Genomic DNA, 16,942 nt, shown 5'->3' on the forward strand with positions numbered 1-16,942 from the left:
GATTTTTGATTCTCCAGTGGCCAAAAGCTCTGTGGAGGCAGGAACAAAGTCAATTTTAGCTCTTGTAGCCAGCACCTCGCAACATACCTGGTATGTAGTTGTTGCCCCAAAATATTTGTTGGAAAAAGAAATGAGCAAATACGGGGCTCTTTCCCTGAACCTGGGCCCCTTTGAGACATAGTTTCCATTCAGGGCAGTGGGAGGAGGAAAGAGTCTTGGGAATCTTGGCATTTTCATGGGGGTCTTCCCCACCCCTGCCTGGGCTTTTCTCCTGATAAAATCTGCTTATGAGAAATACCAAGGGCGGCCACAGTTCCCAAGGTGAATCCAGCCAGTGCTTCGCTGGCTTATTACTCTCAGGTTACAGTATATTATACTTTTTTACGTATAACATAATGAGGACTCATATAATGAAAAAATACTTTCCAGATTGCAATCAACCTGTAAAAGTGCATTTATTCAGCACCTTCCTCCATCAACAAGCCAGGAAGAGACTGGAACTTTCTGGAAAATCTTTCCAGAGCTGGTCTCTTTCTTCTTCCTTTTCATTCTCATCTCTCTGCCTGACAAATCTCAATTGTTCTACTACACAGCGTGAGTTGCTAAATGCTGAACAGAGGGTCTGCTTACCACCACTGGGAGGACAGGCTCCCTCCCTGGGGCTTCAGGCCCACATCCTCAGGGGCCCTGGAGATAATACAGACATGTATTCATGGCTGTGCTCCTGGGAGAGCCAAAATCCAGGTTCCTAGGCCTCCAGGAACCTCCCTGATAGCAGGGCAGGGAGTCTGGGATAGAAACAGAATTTTCTTCAAACTCTGAAGAGGTGTCTTGTATGAGTCACTCATAAAAAGGTTTTTAATGACATCACCCCTTTGCCCCTGAGCTGAGCATCCAGGATACTTAGATACAATTACAATTCTGCAGCAAGAAAGAGGATGTTTATTGGTAGATTGGCTCAAACAATAACCCATCGGTGGCATGAAGAAAGGGAGGGCTGAGGGCAAATAGCCAAGGCCATGTGGCAAGTGAGTGGGAAAACTGGCCCTAGACCTCACTTTGCATTTCTTTTGCCTTTCCTCACAACACAGGAATTATGGCCAAATATTTTTTCAGACTCTTAGTCTGTAAGGCCCGTTTAAATTGATCCAAGGGCCCAAGCCCAACTTCCACAAATGCCAGGGTGCAAGAGATTCACCTGGGAAGTCTGCTGAGCCTGCAAATTCCCAGGTCCGATGCCCAGCTATTGGGATTCTGCAGTTCTCAGCTGGAGCCTTCGACACAGCGTATTCAGTTAGAGCCCCAGGAAACTTGGGTGCAGGAAGCCCCAGGACCACACAGAGAGAGAATACAGTCCACTTCAAGCCCAGCTAGTCCAATGGATGTTTGGGTTGGTGGAGATTGCAAGTGCACTGGGGATGTGAGTAGCTCTGACTGCCTCTCTGGGATCTAAGCTTCTTTATCTGTGATTTCAACTGTCCTCAATGCACTCCCACCCTCCTTCCTGCCCCGACCTAAAATAAAGGCAATTTGTAATGAGTCAGAATCCTTAGCAGCATATTGTCTGGCACAGAGTAGAGGTTTGAAAATATTTGTTGCATAGATGGAAGGAAAGGAGGGAGGGGAGAAGGAAAGAAGGAAGGAAAAAAGGAAAAGAGGAAGGAAGGAGGGAGGAATAAGGGTAGGCTCACCACACATACACATTCATTTATAGAGAAGACTTTCTCTCCACAAGGAACACTGCTTCACCCAAAAGCCCTACCTGGAAAGGGATCCCCAAGACTCTTCTCCCCATCCCATCCCCACACCTACCTCCATTAATCCTACCCCCACCAATATTATCCCCAGTCACACACCCCTCCTCCAATCTCCCTACCCACCAAGCCTCATTTCTGGGCTCTTAGTAAGGGAAACAGTTAACTGTGATCCATCTTCAGGGAGGTTTAATTGATGTCTAATGAACAAATCTCTTGTCTTTGCACGTGCTCCGCAACCCGCAAGCCAAGTTAATAATATGAAGAATGGTTTGGTTATAAGAACAATTGCTTCCCAAAACTGCCTGGTCTCCAATGCCACCTTCCACTCCTCTCTTCTCTTGGGTTCAACCCTCTTTCTTAGAGATGCTTAGCTGAAACAAATGTTCTAATCTTGAAGATTGGTTCAATAGTCTCAAACCTCTGACTCATTTGAACAATGAAATATTAGCCATGGCAACTCCACACCATTCTGTCCTTGTGCCCTCCTTCTCTGTTTTGTTTTTCCTTTTGGTTCTGGTAAACTAATGTTTTTGAATTAGAAAATTTGGTGACATTTTAGCTCTCCCAACTGCAAAAACATGTAAGAATCAAGTGGAGGGTGGGGAAAATGCCCTTACAGGAAAGTCAACCACAATGAGACCACAGGACACAAGGTACCTGAGAGAATAGGGGAGATTGAGGCATGAAAAGGAAAAATTGAAACCGATGAAGGAGTCAGGCCTGTTAATTGTCTCACAGCATTTGAAGGTCTAAATTCTTACCTCAGACTGATTTCAAGCTGGGACTTCTGAATATTAGGAATATTAGTGAAAGATAATGGGAAACAGTGGGTTAAATACATAAAGGTTAATTCTGTCCCATAAAGAAGACTGGAGATGTGCTTTCCTCTGTTATGCAAGCTCATTTCATCATCTTTCTCCTCCACAATGTGGCTTCCATCTTCAAAGTCACCTCATAATTCAAAATGGCAGCTGGAGCCCCAGCCATCACATCCACATTCTAGTAAGCATGACTAAGGAAGGATAAATGGTAGAAGGGCAAAAGGGCACCCCTTTCTGTGGAATTAGCCTCCTTTACACAGCCTTCCTGAAAGTACTACATACTATGTTACTAGAACTTAAAAATACAGTCTCACCTAACTACAAGGAAGGCTGGAAAATGTAGTGTTTTAACTGGGCACATTGACACCCCAAATAAAACGGGTGTTCTGTTACTGAAATAGAGGGAGAAAATGAATTTGGGTGGGATCTAGCCATCTCATTGAGAAGCCAAACCCAAACACTTATTGATATTTTAATGGAGATGGAAAGAGTTATGAAAAAATACAGGGTGGGAAAAAGAGGGAGGAACCTAAAAAATCCAAGGACACCTGCAATGTGAAATTCAGCTGAAACTTCATTTGGGAAGACGCTATGCCAGCAAATAATACCCTCTCTCTATGTATGAAAGTAATGTAAGCTCCAGGTTTACTAATTAATCCCAGCTACCTGGAACAGTTTTGGGCACATAGTATATGCTCAAAAACATGTTTGAATTGAAATATTTAAAATTTTTTTGAACAACCTATATTAAATAAAAAAGTAAGTTGAAAGTAGTATGTACAGTATTCCATGATTTTAATAGCATTAACTATGTGCAGATAGATTAGATAGATAGATGATAGATAGATAGATAGATAGATAGATAGATAGATAGATAGATAGATAGATAGATTGACAGATAGAGCCAGCCAATGAGGCAAGAAACTCATTAAAATGACTGATAACAGTAATTCTGGATGACGGGATGGAATTTGGGGTAATTTGTGTTTTCTTCTTTTTTGCTTTTTTGAATTTTCCAATTATTCTAAGTTAATTATATCTTACTTATATAGTCTTTAAAAAGTTATATCAAAATCCATTTGGGACAAACTGGATACTTGTATGGTCTTACTTGTAGAACAAAAAATATAGATCAGATTTTAAAATTAGAAAGTTGAAATAGATATTTAAAAATTACTTCTTTTTTTATTAGTTTCAGAGGTACAAAACAACATGTTGATTAGATATGTATCCACTCACGAAGTGATAACCCCAACAAGTCTATTACCCATCTGATACTGTACATAGCTATGAGAAAAAAATCACTTCTTAATAAAGAGTGGTTTGGACTGGAATAGAGGGCTCATGGAGGCATTCAGACAAGGAACCCATAGCTTTCTGGAAAAGAGAGAGCGGAGGCACAAAATGATCCCCAGTGGTCTCGTGCCCACTCCTCACCATAGGATTCTGGGCTTCATTTCCTAGCTCCTTGTAAATAGACAGGCATCAGTGGCTTTATTAATCCTCAAGCTTCATAGTGACATAAAGATAATGTGGTGCATTCTTTTGAAAGACAGATATGAAAATGAACCCAGGCAAGTTTTAATACTAGAGCCCCTGAACTCTACATCCAATGTGTTCCTTGCTGATCCCTCTTTTCCTCTGCAGATACCCCTCACTGTGGCGGTGTCTGTGGGGAGACAGAAAGTTTGCCATAAAGTTGGCTTCAGTAGGCCTAAGTCCACTATTTTAGATGTCTGATTCTCACTCTGGAAGAAAAGCACTCCCCTTTGGGTTTCACGGGGTCAATTATTGCATGCACTGAAGTCCTACTGAGAGGCTGAGAGGCCAGCCAATGAGGTTGTGGATTATAAAACACAAAGACTCTTCCCTCTCCTCTCACCCACATCCACTGACTGCTTGCCACAGTGACTTGAACACAACATGCTTCCACATTTGCACCCAGGTCAATTCCCTCTCTTCCAGTCCACATGAACCCTACCTGACCTTCAGGACCAGTCTGCACCTTTCTCTGACCTCCCCTGATCAGCTCCTATCTGCTATGTATGGCATAGTCCTTACTGCTTCATATATGTATACTTTGTCTCCTCAACCAGACCTCAAGCTCCTGTGGGAAGAGCAGAGCATATAGAGCTCATCTCACACACACACACACACACACACACACACACACACACACACACACAGAGTTCATAACATGCTACACAACTAACTGCTACACAACTAACTTTCAATGAGTAATGCAGATATTGAATATTAGTAGAGTTCTGAGATCAGGAAGATCAAAGACATTTGGAAGCACCCTGGACATTTTTAATCTGCTACTTGGAATGCATAATTCTTTTCATCAAAATTTTACCTACACCATTTAATTCTTAAGAGAAAGTATTTTTGGAGCAAGCACCTTTAACTTCATAATCAATTTTCTCTTTAGCAAAGCTAAATTGTTTCTATTTTTTAATTTTTTTCTGGGATAAATTCTTTTCTGTTCTTTTTTTTTCTCCAAAAAATATTGGTTCAATTAGCTGCATTTGTTTTTTAACAGGTTTATTGAGATATAATTCACCTACCATACACTTCACCCATTTAGCACATAAAATGTGATGCTTTTTAGCATAGTCAGAACTATGCACATCATCACCACAATCAATTTTAGAACATTTTTATCATCTTCATACCTGTTAGCAGTCACTTCCATTCCTCTTTAATATGCCAGCCCTTAGCTACCACGAAGTTCCTTCTGTCTTTATGGATTTGCTTACTCTGGACATCTCATACAAATGAAATCGTATGTCATCTTTTGTGACTTGCTTCTTTCACTTAGTAAAATGCTTTCAAGATTCACTCATGTTTTAGCATATATAAGTACTTCATTCTCTTTTGCTGAATATTTAATTGTATGGTTATACCACATAGTAGTTATTCATTCACAAGTTGATGGATATATAGCTGTTTCCACTATTTATTAATAGTTATTATGGATTATGCTGCTGTGAACATCTATGTACAAGTTTTTGTACGATGTATATTTTAAATTATTTTGAGTATATACCTAGGAGTGGAATTGCCAGTTGATTGCATTTGACCTTACCTCATTTTCCTAGTTAACACTCCTGCCATTGTGTTCTCTTTTATAAAAAACAGAAAGAACAAGAAAAAGAGACAGAAAGAGAAAGACAGAGGCCATACCTGCTCAGGTGTCTTCCCCGAAGTTCCCAAGAGCGTAGCAGAATCAAATGATCTACAAGTTGAAATGATGGCATCGAAGTGGTTGAGTCAAAATATCCTATAAAGGAAAAGTTTACAAATGAAAGGTCTAACCTGAGCTATATATTTGAAAAGCTAGAGAGGAGGAGAAAGATGGCACTGCAGTTTTACAGCTTTGGGGGAGCCATTGGAGACTGCGGTCTAGGGACATCAGTCACATAATCGGATCAAATGGGCATGATTACAGCCATGACTGGCAGGGGCAGGCACGCTGGACCTAAGTGAGGATACACTGAGCTAGCAAGCCCCCATCTTTAGGAACCTGTAGGAGCAATTCCGGGCTGGGGTAAAGGCTTCGAGGATAGCTAGCTGGAAGTCAGTGAGTTAAACGTTGATTCAGTGGGCAAAATTGGCATTCATCATGGGTCTGGTTCCCCAAAGAACCTGTACCTATGTGCAGGGAACTCATCATTTTGCTATTACATAAATTGATTAGGTCATTCAGAGTGGAGATTGATGCCAGGGGTTCACTGCTAATCAAGCTAGAATAACAAGCTGGAAGACAAGGTAGGCCTTCTGCCAACTGGGCAAAGAGCTGGTCCAGAGGCATGAAACACTGCAGTGAAGTACTCTGTCCCTGCCCTGGGAGTCTGAGCAAAGAAAGCCACAGAGAGGTCTGTCAGTGCACCTGGAAAGTCCAGAGCCAACTCCTGGAATGACACGTCTCAGGGCTTCTGTCAGTGCTTCTGACCAGTGAAGTGGAATCCAGACCCAGAGATCCATGGCTGGACAATCTCCCCTGCCTGCAGGAGCTTGTAGAGATGGGGGTATTGTAGGAATGGGGAACAGGCTGGGCTGACACCAGGGTAGGGCCCAGGATAGGCAAAGTCTTAGAGAGAGAGAAAGCCGCTGAAGTGCATTTTGCCAATACTAACAATAGTCTGCATTGGCAATAATTTGTGTCTGTATAAGGTTCCCACCAAGCTCTGGAAACAAAGGAGGAGAGGGCTCCCCTTTCTCCTGGATGAGATGTTCTTCCACACACACAGATTCCCCTGCCTCTTTCTAAGAAGATCACTGCAAAACTCACCACATGCTACCCAGTGCCAGGAAGCTTACTTTGGGGGTGGAGTCTTTCCCCATCGGTCCCCTCCCATCTCCAGTTGGCTCCATCTACAAACTGGAGAAGCATTTCCAGGATGATTCAAGGCTCTAGTGTATGTTGGTTTGGGAAAATCAACATCCCAAGTCAGATGCCTTTCGACTTTCCCATAGCTCTCAGTGCTCCCTCCCCCACACCCAGTCTCCACCTGGGGCATGCGGTCAGAGGACCCTGGTTTCCAGTCCACAAAATGCTCAATGAGTGGTGGAGGCCCATTCAGGGACCACTTTGAGCACCCTGACCCTTAGGGGATTGATGCCACTGCCACCACTTTGGGTCAACCTTAGTTTGAGTGTTTTCTATGGCGGAGGCCAGGTATTTAAGGTGGAGGGCCAGGTCTGCGTTTTGCCACAGTTCACCCAGCGAGGGTACGTAAGCACAGTCGCATTACCTTTTATTTTCTGTTATCTATGTCATCTCATCATCACCAGGGGCCCCCCGCTTGTGGAAGGGGAATGGGCCAGCTGTCCGAAGAGGATGGGTTTCTTTCTGTACCAAGGGCGTCCTCACCACAGAACTTTGTGGCCCCGTCTAAGGTGGCCTGAGACCCACTGGCAGAGAAGCTTCCGCGACAGCGAAGAGCACCCTTGGTGTTTCCCGGTCGCGGAAGGGCAGAAGGGGTGACGATTTCCCCCGGCGCTCAAGAGCACCCCATCCTCCCCGCCTCCAGCCTGGGTGGAGGGGAGCCAGCTAGGTAGCTCCCCTTACATTTCCTCTACCCACCCTGTCGCAGCCAGGTTCTCATCCAGACTCCCCAACGCTGGGCTGGAGGTGCCAGGGAGCCAAACTGGCCAGAGGAGGTCCAAGCAGACGGTGGGCCTAAAGGCTTCCTCGTCCGGGGGCACCTTGGTTCCCTACTGGCTCTAGCCTCCTCCTGTCTCCATTCTGCAGCATCCCCGCCCTGTCAGCACGCTGCTTCAGCGATCCCACCGGCCTCCGACTGGGGAGACACGCAGCACGTAGAAAGGGAAACAGTGCGTTTGGGGAGCACAGCCCGGCAGGGTGACCGGCCTCGCGGGGCGCCGCGGGCCCCGCAGCCCTAGAGCCTCCTGCGGCGGCTGCGGCACAGATGCGCTGTCCGCGGTGCTGACGCCGGCCGCCCGCTCAGGGAGAGCCGGGGAGACGCCCTCATTCCTGGGTCGCCGGAGCCCAGTGACCCCGCCCCCACGCCTCTCCAAGCGGGATCATTTCCCCAAAAGAACCATCTGAGACCAGGCGCTGCGGATGGATCCAGGAAGAAGCGAGTAAGAGGGAACTTAAACTTCAGACTGGAGCCAGAGAAACCCCCGTGTCGGCGGAGTCGTGTGGTGCCGCCCCCAGCCCCTGAGACCGCAGGGCACCATCAAGTTGAGCAAAGTTTGGCGGCAGCTTGGAGATAAGGGAGGGATTCTGGAACCGAAGTGCAGGGAGGGGCCGAGCGGGGTTCCCCGGTGGGGTGGTAGCCAGCACTGCGGTCCGGACACCTGCTTCGGTGCCCCGCATTCGTGCCGCCAGAACGACCCGCAGGAGCCGCAGCAGCGCAACTCCCCACCCCTTTCCGCCCTGCCTTACTCCCCCCAACCCCACACCCCGCCCCGGGCGCCGGTGACTCCGCCTCTCCGTGCCGCGCGGCTCTCCGGCGAGCGATGGAAAGGGAGCGCTTCCCCCGACTCGGCTCGGTTCTGAGGCTCGGAAGCCGACGCCGCTAAGTCAGGCCCGGGGGCGGGAGCTGGACTGCTCGTGCAGCCGAGCCCGGGAGCCGCAGAGCCGGGAGCGCCTCATGGGACGCCCCCGGGGCCTCTCTGTGCGCCCTGCCGCCGCGGCCCCGTCCTAGGCGCCCGGGCGCCCCAGCCCGCCCCCCGCAGCCCGCGGCCTGTCTGGCGAGGAGCATGAGGCCCGCGGCCCCGCCGACGCCAGCCACCAGGAGGCAGGGGCCTAGCATCAGACCCCCGCGCCCGAGGGCGGCGGCTGAGGAGACGCGGGAGCCCGCGAGGCGTCGGGGCGGGGAGAGGCGCGCCCCGGCCCGGGCGCCGGAAGGCCCGCGGGACCCGTGTGCGGCCTGAGCGCCGAGGAGCAGGCGGAGGCACCCAGCCGTCCGGGCTCCGGGAAGGCGGCGAGGGGCTCCGCGGCGCCCCCGACCACGGGCCACCATCCTCACGCTTCTGCTCCCGTGGGGGGGATGTCGCGGCCCGGGCCACGAGCGCCGCCCCGGCCCTGGGGCTGAGCTCCGGACCATGTCCTCCCGCAGCCCTCGGCCCCCGCCCCGCCGCTGCCGCCGCCGCCTGCCGCGCCCCTCCTGCTGCTGCTGCTGCTGTCGCCGCTCGCACCTCAACGAGGACACGGGCCGCTTCGTGCTGCTGGCGGCGCTCATCGGCCTCTACCTGGTGGCGGGCGCCACCGTCTTCTCGGCGCTGGAGAGCCCGGGCGAGGCGGAGGCGCGGGCGCGCTGGGGCGCCACGCTGCGCAACTTCAGCGCGGCGCACGGCGTGGCCGAGCCCGAGCTGCGCGCCTTCCTCCGGCACTACGAGGCCGCGCTGGCCGCCGGCGTCCGGGCCGACGCGCTGCGCCCGCGCTGGGACTTCCCCGGCGCCTTCTACTTCGTGGGCACGGTGGTGTCAACCATAGGTGAGCGGCGCGCCCCGCGCGCGTTTCCTCCCCGCGCCTGTCTCCCGCCGCCCTTCCTGCGCCCCTCCGCTCCCCCTTCTCTTCTGATAGCCCATCGCCTACTTTAGTCTCACCCGCTCCTCTCCTCCCGTCCCCCTCCTCCTGCCCTTCTCTCTCTTAACTGGATTTCGACGCGGAAGGTGGCGTGAAAGGGCCATCCTGGCGCTCACCCAGGTGACTCGCCTGGCAGTGCGGCCAAATGGGGAGAAGTGTCCTGCGGGCACTGGGCAGACCGGGGGTCGCCCGCGCGCCAGCACTTGCCCGCTCCGACCCTCTGTGCGCCTCAGTTTTCTCCTCCTGTGAGCACAGGTGCCAAAGGCCTGCGGCTGCCTTCCTATTTCTCACACCCCCTGGGTCTCAGTGTCCTTTTACAAATGATTTGGAAAGCCCCTTCTCTCTTCACTTCCACTCACAGCTTTTTTATCTCCCCTTTCTCTCTCCCTTTCCCCTTTCCACTTCCCTTTCCCCCTCTCCCGCTTTCTCTTTCCCCCCTTTTTCCATGCGTTCTCTCCTCAACAACCTCTAGCCCTTTTCCCCAGGGAAATGCGACCACTTTCCCCAAATCTTTTTGCGAGATCTCCTTCCCACACGCTTCCCCTACAGTCTACACCGCCCCCTCCTCAAAGAAAAGCCCGTGAGACTTGGAGGCCAGGACTTCAGCCACTCTTGTTTTGCCCCCCAGTCCCTTGGCTTTCTACCCCTTCTCCTCGCCACCCCCCCCCCGCCCCCCCCCCATCGTCTCCTTCAATTTCTTCACCTCTCTTTGTTGTCTTGTCATTCTTTCCAACCAATAGTTGCACCAAGGGGTAGCTGGGGTGGAGGGAAGGGTAGTTTCTCTATACTTTCCATCATCCCTTTCCCTAATTTTTGGCATAAACAGTTCATGGTTTCATACACAACCTTGCAAAAAATGCGTTGTAAATACTCCTTGAAGCTCTCCCCTTCTCCCACTTTCATCCCTCTTCTGAGCTTCTCCTGGAGGGCTCCTGGACCCACCACTGCTCCACATTCCACATCTACCATCTCTTCTTGTCCTCTCACCTACTTTTGCCATCCCCTCCTCTCTCCCTGGGCCCTGGGTGTCGCATGAAACAGACCTCCTTCCCAGTTACTGTACAGAGTGCATCACTTATACAAGATTTTCACTTGGGCAAGATTTTATGTGTGTCCCATCCACTCCTGCTTGGAGTCCCAGGGTAGGAGAAGGCATTTGACTGGTGGGACCCCTCGTCACCCCAAGGCACAGTGTCCCGGTGGTTTTGGAGGAAGAGGCTGGATTCACTGGGTTGAGAAGTGAGGGATTTCATAGGCACACCTTCCCTTGGGTGGCTTCTGGGCTGGCTTGATACGCTGCTTAGAGACAGGGACATGGATTAACTGACCAGCATAAGCCATCGTCAGATGGCTGCTGGGAGGCAGAAAGATGGCAGCCATGTGCAGGATAGAGCAGATAGAGAGGTCTCTCTGAGTGTGTATGTATAGTCCACTAAAGGGCTTCCTTTCCTTTAGTGATTTTTCATGTGTCATGCTTTATATGATTACTTTAAATAAAAAAGGCAAATATGGCCCAATTCCAAACCACACATAAATTGGATAAAAATACGCTTTAAAAGCTATATCATGTTGTTATGGTGATTGAAGATATAAAATGACCCCTTCAAAAAAATCCCCTTCTAAGGGCTGCATCAAGTTGCTATAGCAACTAGAGTTTTTTTTAAGTGCTTTAAAAGTACTAGGATGCTTAGTCCTGGAGGATGACATCATGTGTTCATAGCTCATTATTGATTTGCACTCTTCCTCTTGTAAGCACCCTTTTGCTCTCTTCCACCTAGAGGCACACCTGTGCACATATGGGTTGTGCACAGCCACAGCATTTCTCTCCCAGTGACATGCTCTGGCTTTGGGTTCCTAATGGAACTCAAAGGCAAAGGGAAAGCAGTGTCCTCTTCCCCTATGGGCTGTGAGTTTTTCCAGATGGAGCCCTATTCCAGTGACCTGTGGTCTCTTTGTCTCTCTGATGAACTCCTATCAATTTCTTCATTCACTGCCCAGCCACAGCTTCTAAAGCTTCCCTCAGCTCTTTGCACAAAATCAAGTCAGTGTATTGGCAAATTGTTCCAAGCCCCAGCCTTTAATCTCCTGGCAGGAATGGCTGTTATTTAGTCAAGTGGAAAGGAACTACGTTCTCTTTCTTGATTTGTGTTTTTGGATGTAGCCAAGCAGTGTAGGAGGGCTGAAGCATGTGGCTGTGTTACGAATGACCCAGCACATTGTTTCCAAAATCTGCTACAGGAAAACATTCATCTCTGAGGGAGCTGCACTAAGACAAGACTAGCTTGTGGACAGCTCAGCATTGAACTAGCCTTTTGCAGGGGTACCAAGATAGTAGCACAAGTAGCAGGGTCTCTGTCTGTTATCTACCTACTGTCATGGTCTGGGGTAGTGGTTCAAATTGGTCAGATAAGTTCTGCTGAATTCCAAAATAGCACGATTGTCATTTTAGCCTTCTCTTGTAAAATGCACTTGGTTGACATTTAAGTAAAGACTTACTTATGTCAGTTTCTCTTCTGCTTATATAGTTCCTTCCCCTTAAATGCCCTGAGACAATTATCATTATTACTGGATTCAGCTTTTATGGATTCAGCAACTCAGGGAGCCAAAGAGTCCAAAATGGACAGTCAGGATCCTCATCCAGTAAAGAGGAAAATTAGCATGCACTCAGTTTTATTTGATCAGTGAATGTCACAGCGTGAATGGCCCATGCAACAGTGTGGACATTTTTCTCTGTGTGTGTGTATTGTGTAGACCCAGCTAAATGACTCATCTAGAGTTTAGTATAGAAACCCTTCCTTCATTCATTCCATAAATATGATGTATTGTGCATGTCAGATCCGGTGCTATATTTTGAAAAGTTAAAGTTTATTCTACAAGGCAAAGGTTAAAGCACCTTCCAGTATGGGCCGTTGGTGGCATATCTTGGCTATCCTTACTAAAGATGGTTAGAACAAGGAGGGAGCCTTTTGTCCAATCCCATGTGATGCAGTGTTAGGAGACTTGTCTCAACTCACAGTTAATTAGGTGTTTAGCTGGGTCTAGAATCCAAGTTAGGCAATGTTTGTTCTACAGATTTCATGCGTATAATTAGTAGTCACATTCTTGTTTGAGACTGAAGTATTTAATAGTGTGTGTGTGTGAGAGAGAGAGAGAGAGAGAGAGAGAGAGAGAGAGAGAGAGAGAGAGAGAGAAGAGGGGAGGGGAGAGGAGAGAAGAGAGGAGAAGAAGAGAGAAGAGGGCTGGGCAGAAAGACCGATCTGTTATCAGGCCAACAACTGATTAAGTCCAGAGAAAACTCGAAGGAACAGACTTATCTTAGAGGTTATACTGACTAAAAGCATCTGGCAGGTCTTAGATATCTGGGAAGACAAGATCTAACCAAGAAGGTCAGAGACTGGAATGCTAACAAGTGGGAGACTTTCTGGTAACTGCTGGTCCGAGGACAGAAGCCACTTGCTCTCCTGCAGCCTTCTTTTGCATGTGTGTGTAGGGGATGGGGAGAAAGAACAGGAATGGGCCTTCAGCTAAAGGGAGGCATAGAGGAAAAGTTCAGGTGTGGCTGTGAGTACTGAGGGTTAGATGGAACATCATGAGGAGATGCAGTATTTGTCCTGACATTTGGCTTGAACAGAGTCCCACATCCAGAGCTAGGCCGTTTGTGTGTCTACATGGCACAGAACCAGTGAGAAAATTGCCAGTGATTGTCCTGCAGTAGCTAAGCCTGTATAGAAAGTCAACCTGAATAGCTCAAGCAAAATAAAAATCTACCTTGTGGTCTAAATTATTCAATTGATTGCTTACACTGAACTAAAATCCTGGGTAATTATTATTTCTCCCACTTATGCTATGTGACCTATCCCCAAGGGGTTGAAATCAAGTTTGTTTTCATGTGAATGTGCCCTTTTACTCGTCCCTCCACTGAACAAAATCCAAGACAAGCATAACTCATTATATATGCACATGTGGCCTTTGGCGTGCCGTTATCTGCAGCCCCTGTGAGCTCCTAGAGAGAAAGATTGCAGCTTGTGTTCGTTTAGTACTAAGCAATATTCTTGGAGGCAGTGCTCTAGCTCAAAAATATTTAAGCAATCCAAAGAGTATTAATCTATCATTTGACATCCTAAAGGATGTTTTACTGGTTTACTTTGAAAAGATTAAAAGGAAACTCTCCACTGGGGTTTTAATTATGCAACTGCTGTCAGACTTACACATAAGGAAGAACATATTTGAAAGTCTTTCTCAAATGGCAGCTTGATATAAACAGAAATATTTTTGCTTCCTTTTATTAGGTTTTCTGGCAGCATATTTCAGCTATACAGCTAAAACCATGCCGCTATAGATGGGAGGGTGTAGCTATAAGAGTTGTCACTTTTGGCACTGCATAATTTAGCTTGCTACTTTCAGATTTAGGCACACTTAATTATTCAGCTGCGAGATTAGTAACAAGTCCTAACTTTTTTCCTCTTTTGTAACGTGGATTTAATTTTTTTTGTTGTTGTTTTTGCTTCAAAGGAAACATTATAAGACCGAAATGTCACTACCTCATTTACATTGGGACTTTCTTCTAACATGTGTGCAATCCAGCTGGAAGTGGTTCTAATACCAGGAGTGAAATACATTACCCAGGAGAAGAGCACCTTTCCTCACTTATTTCCCTCACCAACTATTTTGTATTGAAAGATGATGCTATGACAACTTTGAAGGACATTTAGGGAAAAGAATATAGCATTCAATTTGAAACATGGAGAGCAGGAAATGTGTTCTCATTCACTGCTCCATCCTCAGCCCCCAGCACTGGACCCAGCACATAGTAAACACTCGATAATTATTTATTCAATGACTAAGACAACAAGTCATTCATGGTCCAACTGCCCTAACCTAACTCTTCCTTTGTGCCCTAACCTAACTCCTTCCTTCCCCTGCAGTTCTTTGTCATACCTTTTGTAGGGAAAAGGAAGGAAATAAACTGGTCTGTGCCAAACTGCTTCCCTTTTGTTAAAATGTTATCATCAATGTGTCCATGTTTACACATAGCCTTCACATGCTAATTTTAGTGGGTGCACAATACGCGTCCCATTTGGTGAATGTTCTATAATTTACTGCCCCTATTGCTGAGTAGCTGGGTGAGTCCCTGTTGGGGACTATTTTGAGTAATGCCACAGTGCTCATCTTTATGCAGATAGCCTTTTCTTTCTGTAATATCTTCTTGGGTTGAATTCCTAGCAGTGAAATTGCTGAGTGAATGGCTACAGCTGTCTTCATGCCTCCGTGGCCGACCTCTTTGGAGCGAGGGGCTGCCTGGTCTCTCCCAAGCTGAGCCTACACCTCTACAAAGCCTAGCAGAGATTGGACCGTTATCCAGCTAATTGTTCCATGGAAACAGGCCACAAATCCACTTGGTTCTCTCCAGGTTGTACTCAGTCCCAGGGGCTGAGCTGCCCCTTCCCACACCCCACCCCCACCAAGGCTGTGGCTTCAGGGTCTTTAGTCTCCCTTGCTTTAAAGAAAAAGCCACTTCCTTTGGGAAGTTTTGGGTGAGTGGAAAAGGGCAGGAAGGATCAACAGGCTGGAGCAGTTTCCAGAATGCGAGAGAAGTGTACCTGGACCCTTTTCCCTGCTGTCCCCTGTGCTCTAGGGACAGTCTGCCCCTACTCCTGGGCCAAGCCAGCTGAGGGAGAGCAGTTTTCCTTTCTGTCCTGACTGTGCCCAGGGGCCCCAGCCTGGAATAGCCCAGAATCGTGCCACATTGAGCAAAGATCTACCCCTAGGGTATTGTAGCTGGATAGCACCATAGAATCCTCCAGGACTGTTCCCAAGTATTTAGACCATTTTGTCAACAAAAGCCAACACACAGCCCAGTTAGAAAACAGACAGGAGCAGAGCTGCTCTAACTAGGGGTGGGGGCCAGAGCCTTGCCCATTGGGCCTCCCCTGGGATGCCGTGTACTCCCCAAAGCCTTCTTTTAGGAGCCCTAGATATCCTCCAAGACCAACTTGAAGAAGCTAACTTAGTCTTGTTCCTCATTTTACAAAAGGTTCAGAGAGGGGGAGACATTGCCTAAAGTTACACAGCAAGTCAGAGGGGCGTTTTCTGAGATCTGGAGCTCACCTGTATGGACTCTGAGGTCCGTGACCTCAAGCCTTGAGCTCTTGCCCTGCCCTGGAAGAGTTTCCTGAATACTGCCAAGGTCTCTCTCTCTCTCTCTCTCTCTCTCTCTCTCTCTCTCTTTCTCTCTCTCCCCCGCCCCTGCAAATGATGGGACAAGTATAGACCCAGATCCTCCAACCATGGTTCTTCTGAGCAGGTCCCAGGCTTCCCAGCAGGGGAGCGTTAAACAGTACATCCAGGAGAAAGAGAAGAGCTTGTAGAGAGGAGGTGGGGCTTCTGAGGAGCGGCACAGTCAGTGCAGTGCCTTGGAGGTGTCCTCCAGGGAAAAGCTCCTGCTCCATGTGAAGGTGGTGCCAGGGCCTTAGGTCTGTGTTGGAAGATGGAGTCCAGAGCCCCCACCAAATGCAGTGGGACTCTCCCTGCCCTTGTGTGGCTGCCTCAGACTCAGGAGCTGGGAGAGAACAAAAGGCCATTGTGTTCCTGGGGTCACCCCCCGCCCTGGGTCTCCCTCTGTCTTTTGGTCCTCCCTTTGCTTCTGCCTAGCTCCACTGACTTTCCCAGGATCCAGGGCTGGGACAGGGGCTGCCAGCCAGACAACCAGAATGTGTGAGGCTGAGAGGGGCCCACTGGGCAGTCTCAGCCTCTGACCTCACCCAAGAGAATGGCAGGATTTTTATGCAGGGAAGGTTGGGGAGGCAGAGGGTCTTGAGGATATGAGGTCATAGAACCTTCCATGGGATGAAGAAAAGCCTTTTCACAGTACATGGGAGATGCTGGAAGAGAGTGGGGACAGAACCAAAGACTGTTGGCCCTCACCCCAAGCCAGCTCTTGGCTGCCACCACTGCTGTCAAGCGCTGGCCCCAGAAGTTCTGTTCTAAAACCTGCCTTCCCCTGGCCAATCGCCAGGTCGAGCTCTTCCTCAGGAGAAGCTAGGCCTCCTCTGGCAGCCACAGGTGGCTTAGCTGGAGGCTGCTCTGGACTCTGTCTGTGAGTGTCGCCTCCTCCCTAAGCTTGAGTTCCAGTCCCAACTCTGCCACTTACAAGCTGTGCGCTCTGGGCGAGTGGACGTACCTCTCCTTACCCAGGTTTGCCCTGTAAAGTGAGGATAACGATGGTTCCTGCCACATGGGGTAACTTGAAGGACTGAGTGAGCTAGTCTGTGTACAGGCCTGGCAAGCCTTCCGTAAGC

The 16,942-nt window shown here is 48.7% G+C and overlaps 1 protein-coding gene across 1 annotated transcript in view; it reads left to right on the forward strand.

Moving 5' to 3' along the window:
- The first annotated feature begins 7,945 nt into the window (after positions 1-7,945).
- KCNK12 (potassium two pore domain channel subfamily K member 12) overlaps positions 7,946-16,942 on the forward strand; it is a 52,116-nt gene continuing 43,119 nt past the window's right edge. The window contains exon 1 of the mRNA XM_081068416.1: positions 7,946-9,551. Within this exon, the coding sequence (XP_080924542.1) occupies positions 9,161-9,551 (391 nt within the window). The 5' untranslated portion in view covers positions 7,946-9,160. The remainder of the gene's footprint in view (positions 9,552-16,942) is intronic.

Source organism: Rhinolophus hipposideros (genome assembly GCF_964194185.1).
Source record: "Rhinolophus hipposideros genome assembly, chromosome: 12".
Taxonomy (NCBI): Eukaryota; Metazoa; Chordata; class Mammalia; order Chiroptera; family Rhinolophidae; genus Rhinolophus; species Rhinolophus hipposideros.